This window comes from Berghia stephanieae, chromosome 3, assembly GCF_034508935.2.
Source record: "Berghia stephanieae isolate SIO BIC M18660-M18661 chromosome 3, UCSD_Bste_1.3, whole genome shotgun sequence".
In the NCBI taxonomy this organism is placed as follows: domain Eukaryota; kingdom Metazoa; phylum Mollusca; class Gastropoda; order Nudibranchia; family Aeolidiidae; genus Berghia; species Berghia stephanieae.
The window spans coordinates 66,198,583-66,225,257 of NC_088362.1; the positions used below are offsets into that span (position 1 = coordinate 66,198,583).

Here is a 26,675-nt window from a genome sequence, read left to right on the forward strand (position 1 = left end):
CCCCCCCCCCCCCCCCCCCCCCCCCCCCCCCCCCCCCCCCCCCCCCCCCCCCCCCCCCCCCCCCCCCCCCCCCCCCCCCCCCACACACACACACATTAGAGGGCAGCGAGCATTGAAGAGTAAGAGAGAGACGTGAGAGTTATAATAAGAGGGGGTGGATGAGGTGATAAGAGGGGTCGATGGTGACTTTTCGCCAGATCTAACAAACTCAGCTACCCATTCATTGCTGGTAGACAGGGATTCAGAAAAAAATCGACTGCACCCGGGATCGATCTCTGGCCCTTTGCGTATAAAGAGAGTGCTCTATCAACTGAGCTATCGGGGTCCCCAAATATTCTATTGGACCTTTTAAAAAATACAGACGTTATAACTGGTTTTTTTGGACGGAAGAAACTAATGAAACTCATATTACTTGATTAGTTAAAACACCAAACGAAATTTTAATATTATTGTATTATTTTAAATGACAACAATGCGATAGAAAGAGTGGCGACAAGAGATGGACAAAAGAAAAACAAAAAATCAGACTTGCAACTTGCTAGGTTCGACACACACACACAACACACACACACACACACACACACACACACATCTTTAGTAGTCACATACATTTCAAACAATAACCCATTAGAGAAGAGGGGTCATGCCTTCATCATAGATCATTGTCATTGCGATCATTATGGTGTAGTAAATTTTGAAATTTACCCCGTATAATGGAATCGTCCAAGGCGTGCTCCTCCTGTTCCCCCCATCTCACACACGAAAGGGCGGTTTGCGGAGTGGAGGGAGGTGGTCGTCTGCCTCTGTGGTCGTCTGTGTCGTTTAGTGTATGGCAAAGGGGGGTGGGTGCGATTAATTAAGTGGGATGGGTGGTGATTGGTGGAAGATAGGCAAAGGACCGAGGCAACGAATCGCTGGGGAAGTAGTATGGCGCGAGACCGTTGAAAGGTGATAAGAAGTGAGGACCGCCGGCGGTCTTCCTCTTTGGGACTGGACCACGGTTCACAGCTAAAAGACCGTGGGACCGGTCCTCGGTCCGGTCCTCAGCGCGGCACTACATTAAAGGTCATGCATACTATTATCGTGTTTTTTTGTTTTTTTTTTTTTTGTTTGTTTGTTTTTTCCTCCGTCCGTTGTAATCTAGCTGTGAAAATTGCAAGACTTGACAGCCGACATGGATGGAGAGAGAGAGAGAGAGAGAGAGAGAGAGAGAGAGAGAGGAGAGAGAGAAGAGAGGAGAGAGAGAGAGAGAGGAGAGAGAGAGGAGGAGAGGAGAGAGAGAGAGAGAGAGAGAGAGAGAGAGAGAGAGAGAGAGAATGAAATCAAGTCACCATGGCACACAAAGGCTTTGATCTCTATGGAGTATGGAGTTTTGCTTTCAGTTCCATTTGAACAGGCCGGGTTATATATAATATATCTATTTATTTTTTTTAACGGTTAAAACAAAAGGTTATGAAGCTTTTACATAAATCACAACCTCAAAATTAGATGATAGACGCTGTGATTTGACCTAAAAGTAACGATAGAGCCGTTAAATTTCGAACACAAAAACATATCAATCTGATCTGGAATAATGGTCACAAGTTACTGTGACTGATTGGGTGGCTTGGTCTGTTAGATATGGAAAAAAAAAGTACTTTTGAGATAGATTGGCATCCCATCCAAGATAGCAAGGAATTTAATGTCACAGGGACTAGGATAAACTTCTACAACTAGCACTAACAAGCCATCGCGGTGTGAGAATGGTCATTATCTCTTCTCTTCTCTACCCCCCCCCCCCCCCAAAAAAAAAAAACGAGAATATGCGAACCAGCAAATAACTAAGTCCACTACGTCATAATAGTCCTTAACGGTTTTCTCTCGTCTAATATTATATCCTTCGTGACGTCGTCGCCTTAACCTATCTCCTCCCCCCTTTCCCCACTTCTCCTTCGTGTCCTACTGGGTAAAGATCGGACCACATACCACAATGTTTATTTTTAAGCTTAACCCGTCGACGACTGCTTAGTGTAGGCAGTCCAATCTATCACATACCTACTCTATCGCCTCTACCACCTTCACCACCACAACCCACCACACCACCTGACCGCGGCCATACTTTGCCCTTCAGTGACAAAACGTCTTGTTTTGTTTTTCTAATAACACTCGACAGAAAACGTTCACGCAATACGCAATATACCGTTAATGAAGACCCCCCCCCCCCCCCCCCCCAAAAAAAAAATTAAAAAAATAAATTAATTACCAAAAATGTTTAAAACCTGAAATGATAAATGTTAAAGTTCCAAATAATTATGTATTGGGGAATAAAATTTCTCTGGTCGAATCTTTAAAAAGATATGTGTTTTAGTTGGTTTACCGCAGTCTTGTAACAACACGATTGTAGGGATATAATAATCATTATTACAAGTCAAAAAAACCCTCTTCAAACCATTTAGACTGTAACAATGACCACACAATACTGTATTAATGAGTTGTAATAACACCAAAGTTGCTTCCAATTAACCCACGAATATCATGGACGACGAGGTCGTTGTTCGCTCTCACACTAAAGACAACGACTACAAAACCATTCACTAAATCATTATTAACCAGTTAACTGCCGTACTATGGGAAGACACGTATTTAAAAATTTGGTCCCTAGGTTTGGGAGTTTTTGCCAAGGTGAGGGTCATTTAAATCGGTCGATCTTTGAAGGACGAGTTTTCTGACCAAATTTTTAAATACGTGTCTTTCCAGAGTACAGCAGTTAAGTGATTAATCCTTCACGGATCCAGAGCTCAGGGTCATGTGGAAAAGGGATTGTATCCCTAAGCAAGACTATCAGATGGACAGAAGTTACTGATCTGAAGCTGCATGTACTCTTGGTTGACACTCATCACTCTTAGCTGGCAATGAGCGTGTCCCATGCCCAATTCATTGTTTTAGAACGTAACTAGAAGGGATCTTGCTGTCCCTGAATAGGACTCTTTGTCAATAGCAAAGCAACCTTCCGCTAAGTATTTAAAATAGTACATTTGACGCAGAAATTCGCAGCCCTTTCTCAGAGAGTCTGGAGCCCCCATAGATAGTCATAATAAAATGTAGGAGAGATGATGACTACAGCGCAAAGACAAAACGTTTTTGTTTTCTTGGGTTGTTTTTTTTTTTTTTTTTTTTTTTGTTTTTGTTTTGTTTTGTTTTTTAATTTTGGCTTGAACTTATTTTTTTTTCTCTTATTAAAGTATTGATGAATTAAGACGACTCTCAACTCAGACAAAAATTCTTAAACCTGATAATCCAGAGTGCATCTTGTTGAATATTATAAATATATTGGCACTATCAACTCAATCATTGAACTCCCCCCTCCTTTTGGGATCGGAGGGCGGGTGGGCTTCTCAAGATGTCGACGTAGTAATTACACTTCAACACAAAAATTAGAGACAGCCACCCGTATCATCTAGAAGTTACTATTGGTATAATAATAATAATAATAATATATAAGGGCTACAACAACATGGTAACAACCAACCCCACTACGCGAGGACACGGTCTGTTTCTGACGGGAACCATTCTGCTGTCATTAATTAAATCATGTCGTGTTCTCTCTATTCCTTTAGAAATACGATATTCCTTTAGAAATAGTATATTATTATGATTAGATACATATCAAATTATAGTCATACAGCTACACATACAAAATGATTAAATGGCTTTTTATCATTTAACCAGAAAACGTTTATATAATAATTACATAATATTGTGTATATTATGTGAATAAAAAGAGATTACAACAACGCCACACACGCCAAATTGCCTCAAACTTGTGATTTCTTTATAAGTTACCTACCGTCTCAAAACGGGTTTATGTCGGAGTGGTAATAATGCTAAAAATTTCTGATCATTTTCGACTCTGAATTCAGTTTCCTTTATTCTTTTGTCTCTTTCTTTTTTCTTTTTTTTTTTTTTTTTTTTTTTTTTTTTTGGGGGGGGGGGGTGGGGGGGGGGGGGCTACAATAGTTTATCCCGATACAAATACCATCCTCTTTCCAGTCTCTTGTTTCTAAGACAGACATACTGAGAAGGTTATCGTACTCTGAAAAAAAAAATACACATTACAAAAACAAAATAACAATTGGCCAGAAAACGCATTGTTGATGCAAAAGTCGATATGAAAATACTCTGAGTAAGACAACAATGAATACGATTAAGATTGTAAAGCGCTTCGAGCACGTTTAGTGGGTATTTCGCTTTATAAAAGTTTTTTTTTTTTTTAATGAAGATGATGACAACGGAAATAAATTTGATGGTGATGATGACGGCGACAATTATGATGTTATTCTGAGTGATGAAGATACATTGTAGTTCACAATTTTGAGATTTCAGCCCTTTTAATATTTTTTTTTTATTTCACTTCCAAACATTCGAAGATGTCCTAACTGTACACTGACATTCGCAGTGACTGCCCAGCGAGGACGGGACTACCATGAGCTTTCTGAAGGTGGCATGACTTTAATGATCATTTTAACCGTTTCATCCACCCATTATCTGAGCCGCCGCCCACTCTTGAATGAAAATACAGCGGCTTGCATGGTTTTTGATAATGCAAGAGCGCATGATGAGGCTAATATTGTATAAAGAATCTACCACCCTACTCCCCATTCCTCAACATTTGCGAAGATGTCCCACGTGTACGCGTTGCGGACAAGAGCCAGAAACTGCAGAGCATCTAGTTGAGCGATACTGCGTTGTGACGAAGCTTCCGGGCGGGTTCGCGACCGTACACGAATGCGGCAATAAATTTGCGGTCTGGATAGATCATTATAACAGTAGTACGACACCATATAGACTGTTGCTATATGAAAGCAGAGTCTTAAGATGAGATTGGAAGAAAGTCGTATTCAACTCCACAATATACCCGCACAAAGAAAGGATGGCCGTTCTGACTCAATGGGCCTGAGAGCAAGGGACCGTTGGCGTGACGGCAGCCAAAATGGAAGCATGCCTTCGACGTATGCAAACCTTCAAATTACAACCAGGTCACTCAGATCCAAACTGTTGGTCGAACGTGACTCGTGATGGAGTGAAGATAATATCTCAACAACAACAAAAAATAATAATTCTATTTAAAAATTAATTAAATTCTTTTAAGGACATTGTCGAACATCATTTAGCCGCGTGACGCCCTTTTCACAAATACGGGATATATTGTTAGAATATATACCTGTAGTATCAATTTATGACTAGCCTATTTAAGGCACGCACACGTTATTTCTCCTCAAACAATGCGACCGAATCCAAACTAAATAACATTAGCGACGGAGAAAGAAAAAAATGAGTGCGGAAGGTCATGCTCTAATTTCTGTGATCACCATCACCATTATCATTTTCATCATCACCATCATGATCATACCCATTCTAGCATTAAACTATAGAACTAAATCATGATGTATCTAGTCAAAGAATAAACCCTGTTATGTTTTCATCCGTCGACATTATGGTCAGTCATAGCGTGGATTAGGGATTGACCACCTCCTCTCTCTCTCTCTCTCTCTCTCTCTCTCTCTCTCTCTCTCTCTCTCTCTCTCTCTCTCTCTCTCTCTCTCTCTCTCTCTAGATAGATAGATAGATAGATAGATAGATAGATAGATAGATAGATAGGGAAGGAGGGGAGAGAGAGAGAGAGAGAGAGAGAGAGAGAGAGAGAGAGAGAGAGAGAGAGAGAGAGAGAGAGAGACGACAAAAGATACTTTTTTTTAAAATGAAAATGTTTCCAAGTTGTGTTATCGCTTTAGGCAAGCATGTATTCCTGTCAGGGCACACAAAGAAGTAATACGAGACCTCTAAAACACGAGAGATACATAAGAAAATACAGTGCATCTTGCTTTGTTTTTATTTGTGTGTGTGTGTGTGTGTGTGTGTGTGATGTGTGTGTGTGTGTATGCGTGTGTGTTTTCCGTCCTCTCTCTTTTCGGAATTGTTTTGGGTTTGTTTATTGTTGGGGGGGGGGGGGGGGGGGGGGGGGGGTTGGTGCGTTTTGGTTTTGTTTTCCCTTCGCTAATTAACGAATCCATTATTTCTTGACATCAGTGGACGATGAAAGATTACGAGGCACGCGACAACACATCGGAGATTGTCCCTACATACTCGCCACTTTTCTTTCAAACGCGCTTCGCTTAAATGTTCGGAGTCACATGCTCACATCCAATCTGTAGTCGGGAAGTTAGAGGAGAGGAGACCACAGATGTGGAGGAGACAAGGACCTCCTCTATAGATAGAACGAAGTTGACGTCACTCGGGTCTTCTCACTAAACTGTATTATCCAGACTATAAAATGGCCATGGTTACACACAGTTTTGTCTGTTGGTCCGTAATACTTCCGGATGGCAATGTTGTGAGCTTCTTGGCCAAACGCATACTATCTATAGATGTCACTGGGAGGAGACCTTACCAGCGAACGGTTAGAGATAAACGACCGTACACGATTGCAGTGATAAGTCTGCGTCCTGGATAGACTGCCATATGCATAGCAGAGCGAGAACCATTAGAAGCTAAAGACAGACAGACAGACATACAGAGTGGAGAAGCTTAATAACTATGGGTGGGGAACATAAACACTCTCACGGTGTTCAAATAACGTATCATAATATATTTTGGTAAATAATTAATCACGGTGTCTATTGAAACTTGGATCGTATGTGTATGTGCCAGTGTGTGTGTGTGTGTGTGTGTGTGTGTGTGTGTGTGTGTATGCGTGTCTGTGTATTATGCGTATTTGAATGCATGACTCTGTAAAAATCATCAAAGAATCACGCATTCCTGCTTCATTAACTCGGGTTTCATTAAGGTGATAAGTTAAACGTTCGCCAAACGTCATAATATACAAGTCGTCAAATTATATTATATAAAACTTTAACCATGCCTTGTCCTTGCTTACTACTTTGTGTACACACAAACACACACACACACACACACACACACACACACATAGTAGTAAGCAAGTACAAGACATGGTTAAAGCCAGTACGCGTGGGCTGGAGTAGAGACTCTAATATTCATTGTTAAGTATGGGATTTAAACTCATAGAAAAGATGAGCATGTCACTCCTTTAATAACTACATCTAGAAGGTAGGTAGGTGACCGTTGGGTGGGTGGATGATGGGGATGGATGGATGGATGGATAAATGATTGAATGGATGGATCGATGAATGAATGGATGGATGGATGGATGAATGGACGGATGGACGGATGGATGGATGGATGGATAGAATTTGATCCACATTTCTTGTCTAATATCAATTAATTGCATTTTTTTAACTGCAGACCTCTCTGGATGCAATATACAACATGTTTTTATTTGTTTTATTTTGTTCATGTTCCCACCTTCCCGACCAATGCATACAGCAATCGATACATTAGGAATATCGGGCGCAGGCAACTCTGATTTTGTTTTTGTTTTTAAAGCAAACAAAAACAAAACAATATACAAATATGAATATCGAAATTGCTAAACAAACAAAATTTAGACATCATTATAATTATTTTATGACGCCCATGATTTTAATTGGCAAAGAGTATAATATGTTTGGGTGTTGTGTGTTATATGCTCCTTGCGTGATGTTCAAATAATGTGTTCCCGTATCGGCAGCAGATGTTAAATAATACGGTCAATGCAAATTAAAATATATCTAAATGGTTTTCTGCTTAATTCATCAAAAATTAAGGAGAGAAAGAAGAAAAAAAACAGCAAAACTTTGACAAACAAGGAAGATCACAATATTGTATTTCTTGATTGTGAATACAATCTTTTTTTTTAATTACAATCATCATCATCATCATCATCATCATCATCATCATCATCACCATCATCATCATCATCATCACCATCCACCATTATCATCACTTCTAAAAATTTATCAGTGTCAAACTGTTTATGGCATAAAATATCGTTAGAGATGAGTAGGTCATTCACCTAAATTCAAAACACGTACACACAACACTCACACACACACACATACACACAACAATCACACATACACACAACAATCACACACACACACACTCACACACACACACACACAACTACATACATACACACATATATACACATACACATATATACACACTCAATGCTTAAATCAATCGGCAATATAACGAACAAGACCCTACAATCATCAAACATGACAATGTGGTCAAAGATCAAGCAGACGATATGAATTTGAATTTTGAACTTTGCTTCAGAAACCTTTAAAGAATTTTTCACTTGACTTGATAAGATCCATCAAAATTAGAACAAGCTGATGAAATCAGCCAATAATATTAGAGAGAAAAAAAATGAAGAAAAATAAAATAACAAAGACATTCACACAACTCTCGACGGGAGGGCTCCAAAAATCAGAGTTTAATCAAAAATTGTTGGCTTTATGATAGATTAAAATAAATAAATAAATAAATAAATAAAATAATAAATGAATAAATAAAATAAATAAATAAATTAGCCTTTGAATCTATCGATATTTGAAGTCAATGTTCTCAGGTCTAAGTAGGTTTTGTAAAAACATAAAGGCGTTTAGATGAAGAACACGACAGAATAGCTGATAATGACAATGAAACTGATAAACCTTTATTTTAATTTTGTTAACAATTTCTTTTGACGAAGACGTCCCAGCCTTTAAATTCCAAGTCACATCGCCGTTACTGCTTTCTTAGTGAAAACGATAAGATACCCTGTCGGGTAAGGGCAAGATTGAACACCGCTTGATGAGGGTTAGTTAAACAACGATAGAGCCCATTAATCTATCTCAACAGCGCCTCTGACGATAAGATAATAAACTACACATGATATGTATGTACAATGTTGGACATTTTCCAAATCTGTATGGGACGATGTCATCATCGCTATCATTAAAAACACGTTAAAATCAAAACGGCTGTTCGGTCAGATTGTTTTCTTCTGGTGGTCATTATACTAAACAGGAATTTTAATATAAATGGAAGAAGAAGAAGAAGAAGAAGAAGAAGAAGAAGAAGAAGAAGAAGAAGAAGAAGAAGAAGAAGAAGAAGAAGAAGAAGAAGAAGAAGAGAAGAAGAAGAAGAAGAAGAAGAAGAAGAAGAAGAAGAAGAAGAAGAAGAAGAAAGAAGAAGAAGAAGAAGAAAAGAAGAAAGAAAGAACAAAGAAGAACAAAGAAGAAAAAAGAAAGAAGAAAGAAAACAAAAGAAAAAAGAAAGAAAGAAAGAAGAAAAAGAAAACAAAAAAGAAAAAGAAAAAGAAAACAAAAAGAAAAAAGAAAAAAGAAAAAAAAAAGAAAAAGAAAAAAAAAAAGAAGAAAAAAAGAAGAAAAAAAAAAGAAAAAGAAAGAAGAAAACAAAAAGAAGAAAGAAGAAAAACAAAAATAAAAAGAAAGAAGAAAACAAAAAAGAATAAAAAGAAAAATAACCCCTGACTGCTTTCCCTCTCAGCAAAAGACCCTAGTTCAGGATCCGGGCATAATTTCATGAATCAATTTAAGTACGGCACCACAGCTTTTAAGTGAAACGCCATAGTTCATATAGATTCAGATTGGTCCCTGTGAACCAATAATAAATTTAAAAGATAATAATAATAAATGAAATCCAAGTAATGCAAACGTCAGCCCATTGCATCAGAAAACACAGTTTGTGTTTTCACTCACCTAACCAAAACAGCTGTGACAAACCTTCCCTTCCCAGTCCAACCTCCCCCCCCCCCCCCAATCCCCTCCCACACACACACACACACACACACACACACACACACATACATACATACATACATACATACATACACATTATTCACCCATATACGAAAACCCAACGAGCTAAGCATCCCTAACACACACGAGCCACGTGCTCGTGCTCGGTAGAGCAATTTTGATAGATTCTCAGTTATCGCTAACCACCTTGTGTTGTGTCCTTGGGTAAGGCAGTTGATACACAATATCCTACTCGAGTCGCATAGCTTAAATATAGTATGTATTACTATCTCAGTTGGGATTAGTGGTATGACACTAGCCCTCGGACTGTTAAGTCCTTGGAGAAGGTTCTTTACTCACATTCTCATATCAAACTCAGGAGTAAAATGAGAACCTGGCGTTGTGTCTATCGGAGAGAAAAAAACAATTTAATATCGCCTTACAGGCTTTATTTCTAGTCCTGCATGTTAAGTATATTGCTGTTACCTTAGAGCCCCTTGTAAAGCAGTTAGTTCACATTAGATATTGCGTTATATTAAAACTCTATTTTTTAATTATTTTTTTTTACTTAGTAAGTGACTTACCGGATTGACGAACAAAGGCTGTGAATAAGGTTTTCCGGAACTGAGCGGGGAGGAGGAGTGGTGATGACGTAATGACGAAGATGAGTACCTGACAGGGCTGGACGGTGCCGACCGCTGGGGACTCTGACTACCCTCGCTGTCACTGCCAGAACTGCCAGGAGGGGTCGGGGGAAGGGCGATGGATTCCAGACCAGCTGGGGAGGTGGAGGCACAAGTAAAAATATTGCATTACTAGGTCAACTTTTGACGGGTGAGAGTGAATTCTTTTATTCAATTGTTCTGTCGCTTATTCGTTCCAACCAAAGTATCAAGATCATGTTAAGAGTTTAATTTTAAAGCATCACTAGATCTATGTTTGCAACATTTTGAGGTCCAATGGGTTCAATATGTGCAAAGGGAAAGGTGAGCGTTCACTATAAAGGGCAATTAGATATACCTGGAGTTGACTGAAGACTTGCCACAAGCAATAGGGAAAATATATTATTATATTATATATTAAATAATATTCTTTACAATCCAATTTTCAAATAAAAACGTGCATTTCCCACAGCGTATGATTTACACCTTTCATCATATGAATTGCCATTTTAAAGTACTGAATAATAAATGGGTTGTTAAACTTTGGTCGCAAATCAATTCACAAGTAATGTGACAACATTTCCATCACCTCGCCCTATAAAAGAGTTGGGGGAAGTCCCAATTAGGAGGAAAGAATTCCAAATTTGGCCTATTTGTCACCCAAAAATATCTTTACATTTGATCTGATTCAATGTCTGCAAATCTATAGGGTAAAAAAAAAAAATCAAATACACCCAAGACAAAATAAGGGAGAGAAGTCCACTGACCTGCCTGTTCCATCAGTTGGTCCAGGGGTTCCTGTTTGATCTGAATGGCCGGCAGAGACAAATCAGACGACAGGTAAGTGGTAGACCCCAGTAGATGATTTGACGACGACGATAACGACGACGAAGGCGATGAGGTAGTGGTAACGATTATGGTGGGCTGATGCTGAAGTTGCTGCTGCTGCTGCTGCCCGTTGATGATGGCGGCGGCAGCGGCTGAAGCCCCTGCCGTGGCCGTCTCCGGCTCGACTTTGATGACTGATAAGGATGATGATGATAGGGATGAGGATGATAATGATGACGACGATGCTAATGCCGATGATGTGAGCGATAATGAGGAGGAGGAGGAATTTAAAAATGCGTCACTGCTTATGATGGCGTCTGCAGTTTTGAGATGGGATGCCGATGATGCTTTCATGGTCAAGTCCAGAGCCGAGGGGGAGCCGAAAAATTCAGTGTCCAGGTCTGGGAGAAACCATATAATATGGTTAGATTAAATCTGGCTTCAAAAGTTTTAACATTCGCAGCACTTTTAGGTCATAAACAAAACCAAAGATCAGGAGCATGGTACACAGGACGAGAAATAGATATTTTAGAATGTCCATGTAACACTTGTTTGACGGAGAGTAAGGACATGTAAGAAGAAACGAGAGGAATTCAGAAAAGAAGATCTAAGCAGTAATCTACACATGTGCTCAACCTGAAGCCAATAAAATCGCATGCTGATGCTGACTTGGATCCACATAACATATAACCCTACGTCAGGCGCGTGTATGACCATTAATAGTGTCGAAAGTGCTAACAAATTATTTAAACAAAGAAACATACCAAAGGCGGAAACGTTTTTTTTTTAATGAACTATAAAGGTTGAGTCGTTAATTTGTTATTACTTCCTTAGGTGAAAACATCTAAGGATATGGCAAACTCGATCCCAGCCTAAAAAAAAATTAAAGGACAAAAGTTTATCACGCACAAAATTCACGTCTACAAAGCTAATGTTTATTTTGAAAAAAAAAAATAATAATAAAACAATGAATGGTCTACCGTTTACTTAGATAGTTTTATTTTAATTTCAATCTCCCATATTTAACATACACCTTTATCTGATACTCTTACCTTATCTATCTGATGTATCTGTAATCATTGCATATCTTCTGATTATTTGCTTTTATCTCCCTTTAATGTTTTACTAAATTGCCATCCACAGACAGGCAAAACGACTTTTTTTTTCTCTCTAACATGACCGGAATAGATAGACCTTACTATTAATTCTTTGACGAGCTGCGAACTACCTACATTCTGTAATTTTGACAAAGAGTAGCAATATAATAATATAGGGTTTTTTTGCCAGCGGTGGATTGATTCAATTACAGACCCATCCACCATCTTCTTTGACTTCATCCATGCTAACAATGAAAACCCTGATCAAGATGTGACTGTTGTGTATCTTTGAATCTTTGGGATCGGTGTCACCTGTTCAGACTTGCCATGATCACACACACACACACACACACACACACACACACACACACAAACATACACACACCCACACACAAACACACATAGCACGGACTGCGTTGTTCTCTAAGTGTAGCGGAAGCATTCTGTAAATTTTCTTTGTATCATTATTTATATTATCTTACAATCTTATCACTTCAGTTATTATCTAAGGGACCGTGACATTACGATTTTAAAAAAAAAAAGGAAGAAAATGTATAATAATAAATGAGGCAACAAAGAAAAGAAAAGAAAAAAAAAAAAAAGAAAAGAAAAGAAAAAAAGAAAAAAAAAAAGAAAGAAAGACAGACAAGAAAATTTCACAAGGCATGATCGTTTGGCTTGCGACAAAAGATATGAAAAACGTCATGGTTCATATAAATTGTGGTTATAACAAGACCGCATTCCATGTACCAGTGCTGAAAGGGGGGATATTTTGAACCATTGCCTTTAAGCCCAATTTTTACTGCACTTACCCCAAATTTTAGAGCAAATGAGATGATAAACTCATTGATACTCGGGATAGTGGAAAACTGCACCTGTTTGTTCCTCCACACAGTAAGTCTCTCACTGTCAGTAGATACATTTGATCGAGGGGAAATGTAATTTTTTTTAAAGGAGGTTATTCCTCCTATGACTTCAAAACCGCTGGATTTCCGGGGATCCCAGGGAATCTCTCCTTCTTCCATATCCTTCTCATATGTATCTCTCTGTACCTCCATCAGCCCCGTCTGTCAATCTGTCAATCATCCATCCATCCATCCATACATACATCCGCTCAATTCACCCATCCAGTCATCAATCTATCCATCAATTCCATCCAATCATCACATGTTCTTACTCTCATTTAGTAACTATGGAAGTCTTACCCAAGTGTACATCAATCCAAACCTGTCTGTAAAAAAGGTTACAATGTCGCAATAAGTACGACGGAGTAAAATGGAGAGATTGTAAAAGAAGAGAGAAGAAAAAAAAGGAAAGCAAAACAAACAGACACACACACACACACACACACACACACACACACACACACACACACACACACACAAACACTGAAATCGAAATTACCTAGTTGTTTTTGTTGGGGTTTTTTAAGTGAACCAGATGGCAAGGGAAGTCAAAGACCGACTAAAATCCAATGTTATCAGAACACCTGTTGTTGCTTCATCGGGATCCACTCACGCACTTGTTACAAATGGAACTGCATATTGGTGTGCCTTGTCTAAATTGAATCGGAAATGTTTTAATTCCCATCTAGTATTTTCTTCTTTTTTTTAAAAAAATTGTTTTATTTTGTTTTTGTTTGTTTTTGATTTGCTTTCGTTGTTGATTGTTTTAAGTCTGAGGCACTAGCATCCCTTTCAGGTCATAATATAGACAGAAAATCTATTTAAAATGGAAAACATAGCCGTACACTGACAAAACACTTTTTGTACGCCTTGGTATGAGAACTTTTACTTTGAAATCGACCGATTGCCTTAATGAAAAAAAAGGGGGAAAAGTCTATAACCAGAATTCTATTCCAAAATAGTATCGGTTTGACTATTTACGATAGGTTATCTTCTTCGGTCACAATATGAAATTAAACTTTTTGGGCCAAAATGAACGTTTGTTAACTTAAAAGTATATTTGGTCATGTCAGTGAATGCCAGAACAGATATTATAATATAGATAATGTAAGGAGATTCTACCGTAATCCATCTACAGTCGGATACATACATATACCCTCATTATAATGTCTACAATATTATAGTTGGACAGCATGTTTGAGTGGTGTCTTTTTTACCTTCACATTTGGCCAGTCCGAGAGGGGATCCAGGAGCGTCTTGGGTGGTAGAGTTTCCATTTGCGTTGTCGTTGATGCTGTAGCTGTGCTCCGATTTGATACAGGGTGGCTGCATGGCGTCTGTCATCATTTTGTCGTTTAGCACGGGATCGTCCAGGAAGGAGCTCAGCCAGTCGTTTTCGTAGCATTCTTCTGGGTTGGGGAAGCCGGTCTGCTGAGGATTGGAAAGAGAGATTTTAAAAATGCCAATTTTTATTTAAATGCCAATATTTAGGTCCATAAAAAGATAATTGATCAATAAGGAATAATAACTATTGAGTCCGGAAATGTATTTGTGGAATGGGAGAAAAAAAAAAAAGGGGGGGGGGGGGGGGGGGGAGCTGGCATAAATTTATGGTATTAACTATCTGAAGCCGGTGTCAGCATAGAGTAATGGTTGTTAATTATTTTAAACGAGCGAAAAATAAAAAAAATCGAAGACCCCAAACATCTTTATGAAGAAAAAAAAAGCGAGTCGATATTTACGTTTTCGCTGCATTCTTTGTTTTCTGAGATCTTTATGCACGATGGCGGCAGGGAAGCTGAGAAAAAGTTTCAATGTTTTTTATTGTTTGTTTTTCGTGTGTGTGTGTGTGGGGGGGGGGGGGGTCTTTTTCTGACGTTTTCTTAAAGCGATTTACGTAATCTATTAGGCGTTAACAAACACGCCCATTCACAAATTTAATATTGATAGTATTACAATGCATTCCATTTATTCCATTATGTCATCCTTTCTTCCTGACTGATTTCTGTTCAGTTTTTGGCAATGCTAAGTGGAGTGGTGCCCCCTAGAAGACAACTTAACCCCAGGTCCAGTCGGTAGAGAATTTCCCCCAAAAAAATGTTAAAATAAATTGATTTTTTAAAAATTGTCCTTTAATTCTCAATGGATTTCTTGATTAAACACAATGTCTTTTTTTTTCAAACTACCATAGTGAAAATAATCTGGCGGAGCTGTGATCTGAGATATCGGTTCGTTGCTTTTATGAGGGGACGTCTTTATAAGACGGAGGAGCGCCTCTCTTGTTATAACATCGCTGTCGCTCTCCAGACATTAAATACTAAGTTATAAAGCCAAAGTGACTAGAATCAAAGTATACATGCAAAAGGATCCAATAAAACAAGATAGGGAAATTAAAGACTATTCTGAATGACTAACACTTTTCAAATCCGAACTCCAGTAACGAATCAATTGGTCTGTAGAAAACATCTTTGAAATTATCCGGTTCTATCCCGATGAAATGAATTCCCAGAGTCCGTCATATTTCCAATGAGTTAGGAATGAAGTGCCTAACAACGGCGGTCTTTAAACATGTCTGACATGCCACAGGTAACAGAAACAACTCAAACGGACTAGGAGCGAATAATGACTTGATTCCCACAGTGTATAGTACTGATCTCTTCTTCTTGTTTATAACAAAACCTACATTATGTCGCAACACAAAGATACTGATACAGACATAATAATGCATCGAGTTCTTGGATCAACAGACAGAAAATCACATCATTTTAGGGCACCATTCCTCCAAGAAGAGAAAAAAACTCGGATGAAAATGGCCAATTAGAGAAATACTGTGTCATCCCAACACACCAATATCCCTGGAATTTAGACATCGACAGGACCAAACTAAACTAAAATCTTGACATTCGAAGACTAGATAAAACGAAATAAACTCTATTATGTCATTTTCACAATGACGTCATGACGTAACATTATAAGATACGGGTCCACGATGTCTCGAAAAGGAATGAAAACCTTACAGTATAGTATAGACACCTCGCCGTGTACACACATACGTCTCTTGTCACAGACACCAATAAGAATGGGTACATGCTGGGCGTGTTTAAGTTTGACGTCAAACTGGTCATCCTTCTGTACCACGACCGTCCAGCCAACCTGTACTTTTACGAATTCTTCCTTATCAAACAATAAACCAAGCTGCACTCGTTAACTTGCTTGATGTCCATTCACCAGCGGCATCTAGCCATTCACTCATTGCAGACTCAAAGGCATCGGACATGACGGAGGAGCAGCAACATCTCTATTTTGATCTTTGAGCAAAAAAGTGAGATGGCTGAGTGGATGAGGTACGGTACGCTTAGCACTTCCATCGGGGGAAGAGGGAATAGTAGCATCTAGGTTATTTTTCCTTGAGCAAGAAACTTAGCCCCAATTACGGACTTTACGACAGTGCGCTGAGGCTGACCCTGGCCTGGGTCATCTTGTATCGTTTTTTTTTTCTCGGGATAGAGCTTTGACAGCCCCCCCCCCCCCCACCCACACACACACACACACAAGGTTGAATTAAAATGTTGCTGCCGGCAGTAGCAACACTATAACTTTGGAATTCTTCTCTCTAAATACCTATAAACCTAATACCAACTACCGTGTCGATCGATGTCAATTAAAAATAGAGAGGAGAAGAAACAAGAGATTTGAAAGAATTTTTTTTTAAAACGATGTCATTTGCAAGACACCAACAAAATGCCGTCTCCATAATGGGATCAGGCGGGGCCATTTTTATGGTGGTTTTATATGAGGCCATTTCACGCCACCGTCGTCGTCAATGTTGTTACGGATCACGTTTGATTGAGTCCGTGTGACGACATGCAGTTTACTCATGCGTGTCGAAAATTTAATGTAGGTTACGCTTACACGTACACGCACGCACGCACACACACACACAAACACACACACATACAGTGATAGAGATATGGAGAGAAATCAGCAGAGAGAATGAGATGCAAATATAAAGAGAAATGGTGAATGTATAAATATAGCAAAACACATACACACACAAACATAATCAATCCATTCATTCATCCACACACATTACATACATACATACATACATACATACATACATACATACATACATACATACATACATACATACACACACACACATTACATACATACATTACATACATACATACATACATTACATACATACATACATACATACATACATACATACATACATACATACATACATACATACATACAAACATACATACATACATACATACATACATACATACATACATACATACATACATACATACATACATACATACATACATTACATACATAAACACGTATACACACACGCATTACATAATCTATTAATCTACAGATGACATCATTACTCGAGGACATGGCTAAATGGAGGGTGGAGTTGTTTATCGGAGTTGTTTATCACTAAATCATAACTTCAACATACGTTCCCTGATACGTGAAATAAAGGCGTTCAATACATATTTATACCCATCAAGTCTGTCGTTTATACTTTCATTTTTCGACCACACCATCATCATTCATGTCTTTTGAAAGACGCATAATGCTAAATCCATACAATTATAATAGTAGGGGGAGGGGGTTGCTCTCTCTCTCTCTCTCTCTCTCTCTCTCTCTCTCTCTCTCTCTCTCTCTCTCTCTCTCTCTCTCTCTCTCTCTCTCTCTCTCTCTCTCTGTGTGTGTGTGTGTGTGTGTGTGTGTTGTTTTTTATTTATTTATTTTTTTTTTTGCTTTGTTTTTATCATTGAAGCCCAAGACGCATCATAACGCTGTTACTACTCTCTTAGTGACCAAGTGACAACGTTAAGACGGCGTATCAAAATTAGAGTAAAATCGAACTCCGTCTGTTAAGTATGAATTATGTGGCTGCTTGTCGTTGTCGTTGACCAAATGACCACTTTGTGACATCTGATCCAGAGTATACACAGAAGGATCAACCATACTTATGTCATAACCATATATTATAATATAGTGTCAAAATAACCATTGGGCCAACCCAGACCTGCCTACTTTAAATTGGAGAAATTCGCAGTTTTCAGGGGAAATAATAATACCACTTTTTAAATTCGTGTTTAAATACATTAAAGTAACGCTTTAAACTCCTTTGTATACTAAATCTGGCAACAAAACATTGTTTTCAAGAATTTTATTGAATCAAAGATCTTTACTTAATTGTCAATTTATGACCCGAAAATTCGTAGTTTTACAGAATATTCGTAGTAGTAGGCAGGTCTGGGCCAACCCATCTAATGCATGGTTTTCAGTCATACATGAAGTGAAAACAGTTGATATGAACTAGATACTAGTGCGGGGCGGTCCTTGGCAAGCTTAAGGACCACGGTCCTACGGTCCTTGGGAAATGAAGACCGCAAGGACCGGTCTCTAGACCGGTCCGTTCATTCTTGAACCGTTAAAGACCGCTACACGATGAAAACCTTGGCCTACAGGAGTAAAACACACGGAGTAGTCACACTCATTTCAAATTGTAACCTAATTAGAGAAGAGGGGTGATGCCTTCTTTATTTGCTCACCGTACTTCATTGTTACTTCGATAATTTAATAAAATTTGAAATTTATCCCCATTAACGGAGATAATGGCATCGCCCAAGGCGTTGATCGACTTGTTCGTGGCGTTGATACACACACGCAACTCCTACCCCCCCCCCCCCCCCCACACACACACACACATTAGAGGGCAGCGAGCATTGAAGAGTAAGAGAGAGACGTGAAGTTATAATAAGAGGGGGTGGATGAGGTGATAAGAGGGGTCGATGGTGACTTTTCGCCAGATCTAATAAACTCAGCTACCCATTCATTGCTGAGTAGACAGGGATTCAGAAAAAATCGACTGCACCCGGGATCGATCTCTGGCCCTTTGCGTATAAAGAGAGTGCTCTATCAACTGAGCTATCGGGGTCCCCAAATATTCTATTGGACCTTTTAAAAATACAGACGTTATAACTGGTTTTTTTGGACGGAAGAAACTAATGAAACTCATATTACTTGATTAGTTAAAACACCAAACGAAATTTTAATATTATTGTATTATTTTAAATGACAACAATGCGATAGAAAGGAGTGGCGACAAGAGATGGACAAAAGAAAACAAAAAATCAGACTTGCAACTTGCTAGGTTCGACACACACACACACACACACACACACACACACACACACATCTTTAGTAGTCACATACATTTCAAACAATAACCCATTAGAGAAGAGGGGTCATGCCTTCATCATAGATCATTGTCATTGCGATCATTATGGTGTAGTAAATTTTGAAATTTACCCCGTATAATGGAATCGTCCAAGGCGTGCGCCTCCTGTTCCCCCCATCTCACACACGAAAGGGCGGTTTGCGGAGTGGAGGGAGGTGGTCGTCTGCCTCTATGGTCGTCTGTGTCGTTTAGTGTATGGCAAAGGGGGGTGGGTGCGATTAATTAAGTGGGATGGGTGGTGATTGGTGGAAGATAGGCAAAGGACCGAGGCAACGAATCGCTGGGGAAGTAGTATGGCGCGAGACCGTTGAAAGGTGATAAGAAGTGAGGACCGCCGGCGGTCTTCCTCTTTGGGACTGGACCACGGTTCACAGCTAAAAGACCGTGGGACCGGTCCTCGGTCCGGTCCTCAGCGCGGCACTACTAGATACCATCGACCTCCACCTATAGTAGGGCCAACCTATCTAATGGTTTTCAGTCCTCCTCTATACATGAAGTGAAAACAGATTATATGAACTAGTCACCATAGACCTCTATTTAAATCATATAAATATTAAGCCTTGCTGATCATGTAACCAGCTTTCCAAAAGTCTCATTATCCGAATTGTTGTGTTTTCATAGAAACGATTAAAACAAGTAAAAATATATTATATCTTCAATAATCTCCATTACAACAAATAATAAAATCCCGACCCCCTAACCCCCTATCCCTATCGCTCTCAATGTAATTCCTGTCATCCGTAGTGACGAAGATGTGCTTATGGGTTGTCCGTGCATTGGGATTTACACAACAATAACAACAGAAGAAGAAAAAGAAGAAGAAGAAGAAGAAGAAGAAGAAGAAGAAGAAGAAGAAGAAGAAGAAGAAGAAGAAGAAGAAGAAGAAGAAGAAGAAGAAGAAGAAGAAGAAGAAGAAGAAGAAGAAGAAGAAGAACAACAACAACAACAACAACAACAACAACAAAAACAATATCAATAACAACAATAACAGCTAAAGGAATAATAAGACGAAGATGCAGACAGCTTGTTGACAATAATATAATAAGATAACTCGGTCTGTAGATCGCGATACAAAATCTTAAAATAACGTCTTCAAAGAGTCAAGGCCTTCCTGGCTTTCTTGGGTCTGATAAATGACGACAGATCATAGCATCACCATCATCATTCTCCACTATCACCACTTAAAAGATAGTAATTAATTATCCCTCGATAAAGGTGTCATATTATTACGCAGTAAAGTGTGTAAAACTATCGGTGACATAAGACAAGGACAGTGGTCGTTACACAACTATTAATTTGAATAGATATATAATATATATATATATATATATATATATATATATATATATATATATATATATATATATATATATATATATATATATATATATATATATATATATTTATTTGTATTGCAATATCTGCACTGCACATAATGTCTAATACGTCTCTGTCCATCGTGTCAAGTGTATAAACTAGATGGAGAACATTGAAGATTGAAGAAAAGAAAAAAGTCAAAATGATTAAGGTTGAAAAATAATGTATTTTCAAAGAAAGAAATCTACTCTCCTCAGAAAAATCATTTGCTGTAAACCTATTATCCTCAGAGAAATCATTTACTATAAAACCACTCTCCTCAAAGAAATCATTTACTGTAAACCTACTCTCCTAAAATAAAATCATTTATTGTATACCTACTCTCCTCAAAGAAACCATTTACTGTAAACCTACTCTCCTCAAAGAAATCATTTACTATAAACCTACTCTCCTAAAAAAAAAAATCATTTACTGTAAACCAACTTTCTTCAAAGAAATCATTTGCTGTAAACCTACTCTCCTAAAAAAAAATAATTTATTGTAAACCTACTCTCCTCGAAAATATCATTTACATCAACACAAGCTACAAACGCTGAACGAGAAAATAAACCAAGATCATTGCTATCGACCATCTGCTATTAAAGCAATCTTAGTAAGTTATAACATATCGTAAAACGTTTTAACGATCTGTTTCTAGAAAGAAACAAATACCCAAATCTGTATGTAACACAATAAACAGTCAATCCATTCTTTACGTAAAGCAAATACTGACATAAAGGTAAATTAGATGTCACAATATTGACTTGATGGATATGTCAATGAAATTTGATTGATATCAATAGGCTCTGGTTATGGAGCTGCTCCTTTTTTATATACATGATACATCCTATTTCCGTTATATTTTTATCTAATTGTGTAGATTATAACAGGTCTGTACAAAAAAAATTCCTTTTTGGGATGCAATAAATTATTATTATTATTATTATTATTATTATTATTATTATTATATTATTATTAATATTATTATTATTATTATCATTATTATTATTATTATTATTATTATTATTATTATTATTATTATTATTATTATTATTATTATATTATTATTATTATTATTATTATTATTATTATTAGAATCTGGGGGAAGGGCTGGGGGGGGGGGGGGGGCGGGGCAGACCTAATGAGTAACGAAAAAGAACAATGATAAATTGTATGGACACTCTAGACATAAACTATGTACATACTTCCAATGGACGTGTGTGTGTGTGTGTGTGTGTATGTGTGTGTGTGTGTGTGAGAGAGAGAGAAAGAGAGAGAGAGAGAGAGAGAGAGAAAGAGAGAGATACATGATAAAGAGAGAAATCAAAGTTGGAGAGGGTTGATAAGATAGGTAATCCTGTAGCGTATACTTAGTTGTAGTGTATAGATAGAATAAAACTATAAGTACCATAAAGCTGGAAGATAATAAACCAAAATGATGCACTCCACTCGGTAAGAAAAAAAAACAAAACATATGGACAGAGAAAAAATAACTGGACAGAGAAGGTAAATATTTTATATTATGTATTTAAGGGAAAATGGGGAAGGGGGGGGGGGGGGGGTCCAATAAAAGGCGGTTGTAAATTATATAAATATTGCACAGGAATCGAAAAATTATGGTAATTATATAATGCAAGATGGCAAATCGTTTTTAACGTGTCTATTACGTTCACCAATGTGTATAGATTAACGCTGGGCGCCTATTGCTTTATAAAAATAAGCTGTAATAATCCTGACAATCAACATTATCATAACATCCTTGTGTTTAGTAAGACTCCATTTTTATTTTTTGCTTTGCTCCTGTTACACTTTTAAAACGGTCCTCTTGTCTATGAGAAAGGGGTGGGGGGGGGGGGGGGCATGAGAGAGAGAGAGAGAGAGAGAGAGAGAGAGAGAGAGAGAGAGAGAGAGAGAGAGAGAGAGAGAGAGAGAGAGAGAGAGCAGAAACCCGGGTATCATCACCGCCCACCATTTAATTCGGCCTTCGGACGCCATGAATGGAATTCTCATCGTCCTCTCTCGCGTGCGTAGGTTGTGATGCCATAAGGGTTCGATGAATGGGTGAGTGGGTGGATTCTGCAGGGACCCGACAAAAGACATACAACCACAGACTATTTTTAATGTACACACCATGATTGTAGGACGATATCCTCAAATCAGGGAAGTAGTGCTAGAGATATGAGTTAATTTAACATATTCGACGGTATTGTGCATAAATTATATCGTTTTCATATACCGTAGTTTGGCAAAGAGAAAAGAGAGAGAGAAAGAGATGGGGGGGGGGGGGGGCGAATTTATCTGGGAAAATGTTCATCAGCTACAGTTTCAGTTAATACAAAAAAGAAGACTTAAAATCTGAAGACAATAAAATCAAACGTGATCATAAATTAATCAGCTCATATCTAAATCGTTTTCCTAAATGGTTTATTCAAAAATCTTTTCCTATATTAGTGAGCAAAATATCGAAATAGCTGGGCTCAGAAATGACAATGCAACAGCGAAATATTAAATAACAGTGTTCAATTAACATCACGCTTTTAGGTGGCTGTAGAAGCGACTAGCTCTAACCAAATTCTCTCTTCTAGACAGTGTAAACGAATCAAAGTACAAAGCGATCTGTAAATTGGTTATGATTGTCTTGAAAGGCAAACATAGCATTATCTTTTATTATAAGTGGGCAACAAGAAATTGTAAGAAATATCTTTTAAGATTCCAACTGTTCCAAGCCTCCTGGGTCACACTGGCATTCATAGACCTCTCGTGTTCCCCTGATGGTGGGTGAGGATGCCAAGAAGCACGGACATACACCGGAAAGGCTTGGAGACAGGGAATGGGCAAGAAGACATACGACCAACAGTTCCAAACAGGAAGTGGAAGTCAGTTGATGTCTGCCTGTCAGGCCCATAGCCAATCAGGATGGATGGAGGCGACTATGGTTTTAGTTTATTGTGTGTGGTAGTTGTTTTGTCTTCATGCAAGCTTGCCTTCTACATGTTAGAACATAAATCGGCATGAGCAATAAAGACCTGCTACAGTAACAAATAAATAAATCAAAATTCAGTTTGATTGTCATCAATTTTAGAGAGAGAGAGAGAGAGAGAGAGAGAGAGAGAGAGAGGGGGAGAGAGAGAGAGAGAGAGAGAGAGAGAGAGAGAGAGAGAGAGAGAGAGAGAACTAAAAAAAAAAAGGTCAAAATACAGGAATTCCTAACATGTATGAATTGCCACTTTAACATCCTTTGACTGATAACGTGTTGATGAATTTTTAAAAACTAAAAGTTTAATAAGTTTTCCTTGCAGAAACGCTTTCACCAATTTTGAATGAAGGAAAAATCTGTGTATTATATTGATGAAATATGGGTACGGAAAATAAAACTTGCGAAAGGTTTTTGTGATTTTTAAAAGTTATTAGATTCTATTATTGTTTTGTTTTTGATGTTAGATATCAAAGTGATAAATTAGGGAGCAGGCACTAGCTTAATATAAAGATTCATATATTATAATACTTTCTCTGGTTTTTAAAAAGGGAAATTGATGAAGACATTTTCATTTTACGTATCGATGAATCTGTTTCCAAATTCAAACTAGAATTCTGTTCAGAGGCATTTTAACCAAATAATGGTTTCTGTCAACCAAAATCGATTAAAAGCCGAAAGCTGGTATCGTAGGCTGATAAAGTTATTCCAGAATTTAATTTTTATTTTTTTCCCTTCTTCTCATAAAAATTTCAGATTCTTTAATTGCATCAGGTTAGTCGATGATGGTGATGATGGAATTCGAATGCAAATAGCAGAAGTCGGGGTACAGACATGCGTCTGTATTTAATGAAAGTTCCTGCGTAGATAGCCAAATAAAAATACTTTTAGGAATGTGAAGCTTGATGTCCGCATTGTAGTTTTGGTTTATCCGTGCGTTGAATTTGATTGGTCAAAAAAGAACAAAAGTGGTTACTATGACTGATATAAACAATCATTGATAAGACTTGGAGGCAGTTATCTTTTCTCTTCTTTTCGCTGATGGGGGAAGGGGGGAGGAAATGTGTATATTATACGTATGAGATAGAGGAAAACCGGGGAGAGGCGGGCGGGGGGAGCCTTGCAAGCTGGGCAAGGGGATAAAGTAAATCCCCATCACCAAGGGAGATACTGGGGACAAGCTACATTTGATGTTCCTGGCCTGAGGGGGGGGGGGGAGGGGGGAGAGAGGGGGTGTAAGCTAGAGGAGGTCGATCCATCAAAGGGGGAACGTATTGACCACTACTAGTTCGTAGATTTAGGAGATTAAAAAAAATAATAATACTATGGGGCTACACGACATGCCGACTCTGCCGTACTCTTTGGCTCAACAATTCGTTATACATTTTGGCCAGAAAACTTTTACGTCAAATATCGATCGATTAAAATGGCCATTAACAGCCAAAATCTCTAATACCATGTCAGGATTGAGAGTTTTTGAAAAGTTGATTGATACGTCATCTTATTAATCGAAGTTTGATGAAAATGTTTTCTAGCAATATTTTTGTTTAAATGTTTACTGTCAAGAATACGGAAGAATGTGATACTGACCACTAGCTTTTAGCCCGAGGTGAGTAAAGAAAAAAGGCATACTAGCTGTCGAGTGACAAAATGGAAAAATCTTCAACTTGCGTTTTACCTTATTGATAGTAACCACTGGTGACGCTGGGCCAGATGGAAGCCCTTGGGGGTGATTTTTAATTGCACATTGCATACTGTTATCTCGTCATCATAGGGATGTGTGTTAGTGTGTGTGTGTGTGTGTGTGTGTGTGTGCGAGTGTGCGAGCGCGCGTGTGTGTGTGAGAGAGAGAGAGAGAGAGAGAGAGAGAGAGAGAGGTTGTGAGAAAAAAGAGAGGGGAGGGGGAGAGAGATACACAAAGAAAAGAATGAGGGAGAGTGGAGAGATAGAGGAAAAAGAGACGTACAAAATAGAAGTGGAGGGGTAGGAGGAGACTTAATGGATGGAAGAGCAAGAGACAGAGAAAGGGAGAGGTAGAGAGAAAGAGAGAGAGAGAGAGAGAGAGAGAGAGAGAGAGAGAGAGAGAGAGAGACAGAGAGAGACTTTTATTCAGCATTAATTCAGTTGTTTTCATCGTATTTCTAAACCTGGTCATAATATGATCCAAATGTCGCAAATAAACTCATACAAACAATACTCTTTATTAATGGGGGAAAATAAACGGAAATGGCCTCGACACCCCCCCCCCCCCCCCCCCCCCCTTCTTTATTGTTCCAATAAAAATCGCCACAGTACCGCCACTACTATTACACACGTGAGTACGAAAGTACCGATACTCTCTACCAAAACCAATCTATTCATTATTTAATAAACCATAGTCTATCGTCATTTCATTTCATACGTCCATATTTTACAAAGGTCAATTCACACAGGAGATGGCGAAATCTGTCGTACAATGACAAAACGCCATTGCCTTTATTCCCTTGTACTCATATTCTTTTTCTTTTTTCTCTTTTCATTTCTGTCAGAAATATCTTACTCAAATTCTTAGCCTAAGCGATCCAGAACTTATTGAAAATTCTTCCACTTGGGACTTTGAAGAGGTCTCAAATTAATAATACTAGGTGACATGTTAACAGACATCTCAAATTATAAATAACTAAAGTTGTTTGTGTGTTGTTTTTGTTTTTTAATTAACGGGGACATTTTCTTTTTAATGTTTTATGTCAGTGTACTACAGAGTTGTAATTGGGTGGCAAGCTGTGTAACAAATTGCGTCAGGAACGTGCGTTGATGTCGTACCTTGCATCGACTAACGACTCCGCATACGGAGACATGTAACAATATCGCGCGTGCATTCGAATGTGAGTAGTATGTGTGCTTGCTGTGTGCG

The 26,675-nt window shown here is 38.3% G+C and overlaps 1 protein-coding gene across 1 annotated transcript in view; it reads right to left on the reverse strand.

The window, feature by feature from the left end:
- LOC144968237 (uncharacterized) overlaps window positions 1-26,675 on the reverse strand; it is a gene marked incomplete in the record, with an annotated part of 55,732 nt that overhangs the window by 12,358 nt on the left and 16,699 nt on the right. Inside the window, 3 exon segments of the mRNA XM_078906385.1 lie at window positions 10,271-10,464; window positions 11,116-11,577; window positions 14,396-14,606. Coding sequence (XP_078762511.1) covers window positions 10,271-10,464; window positions 11,116-11,577; window positions 14,396-14,606 — 867 coding nt within the window.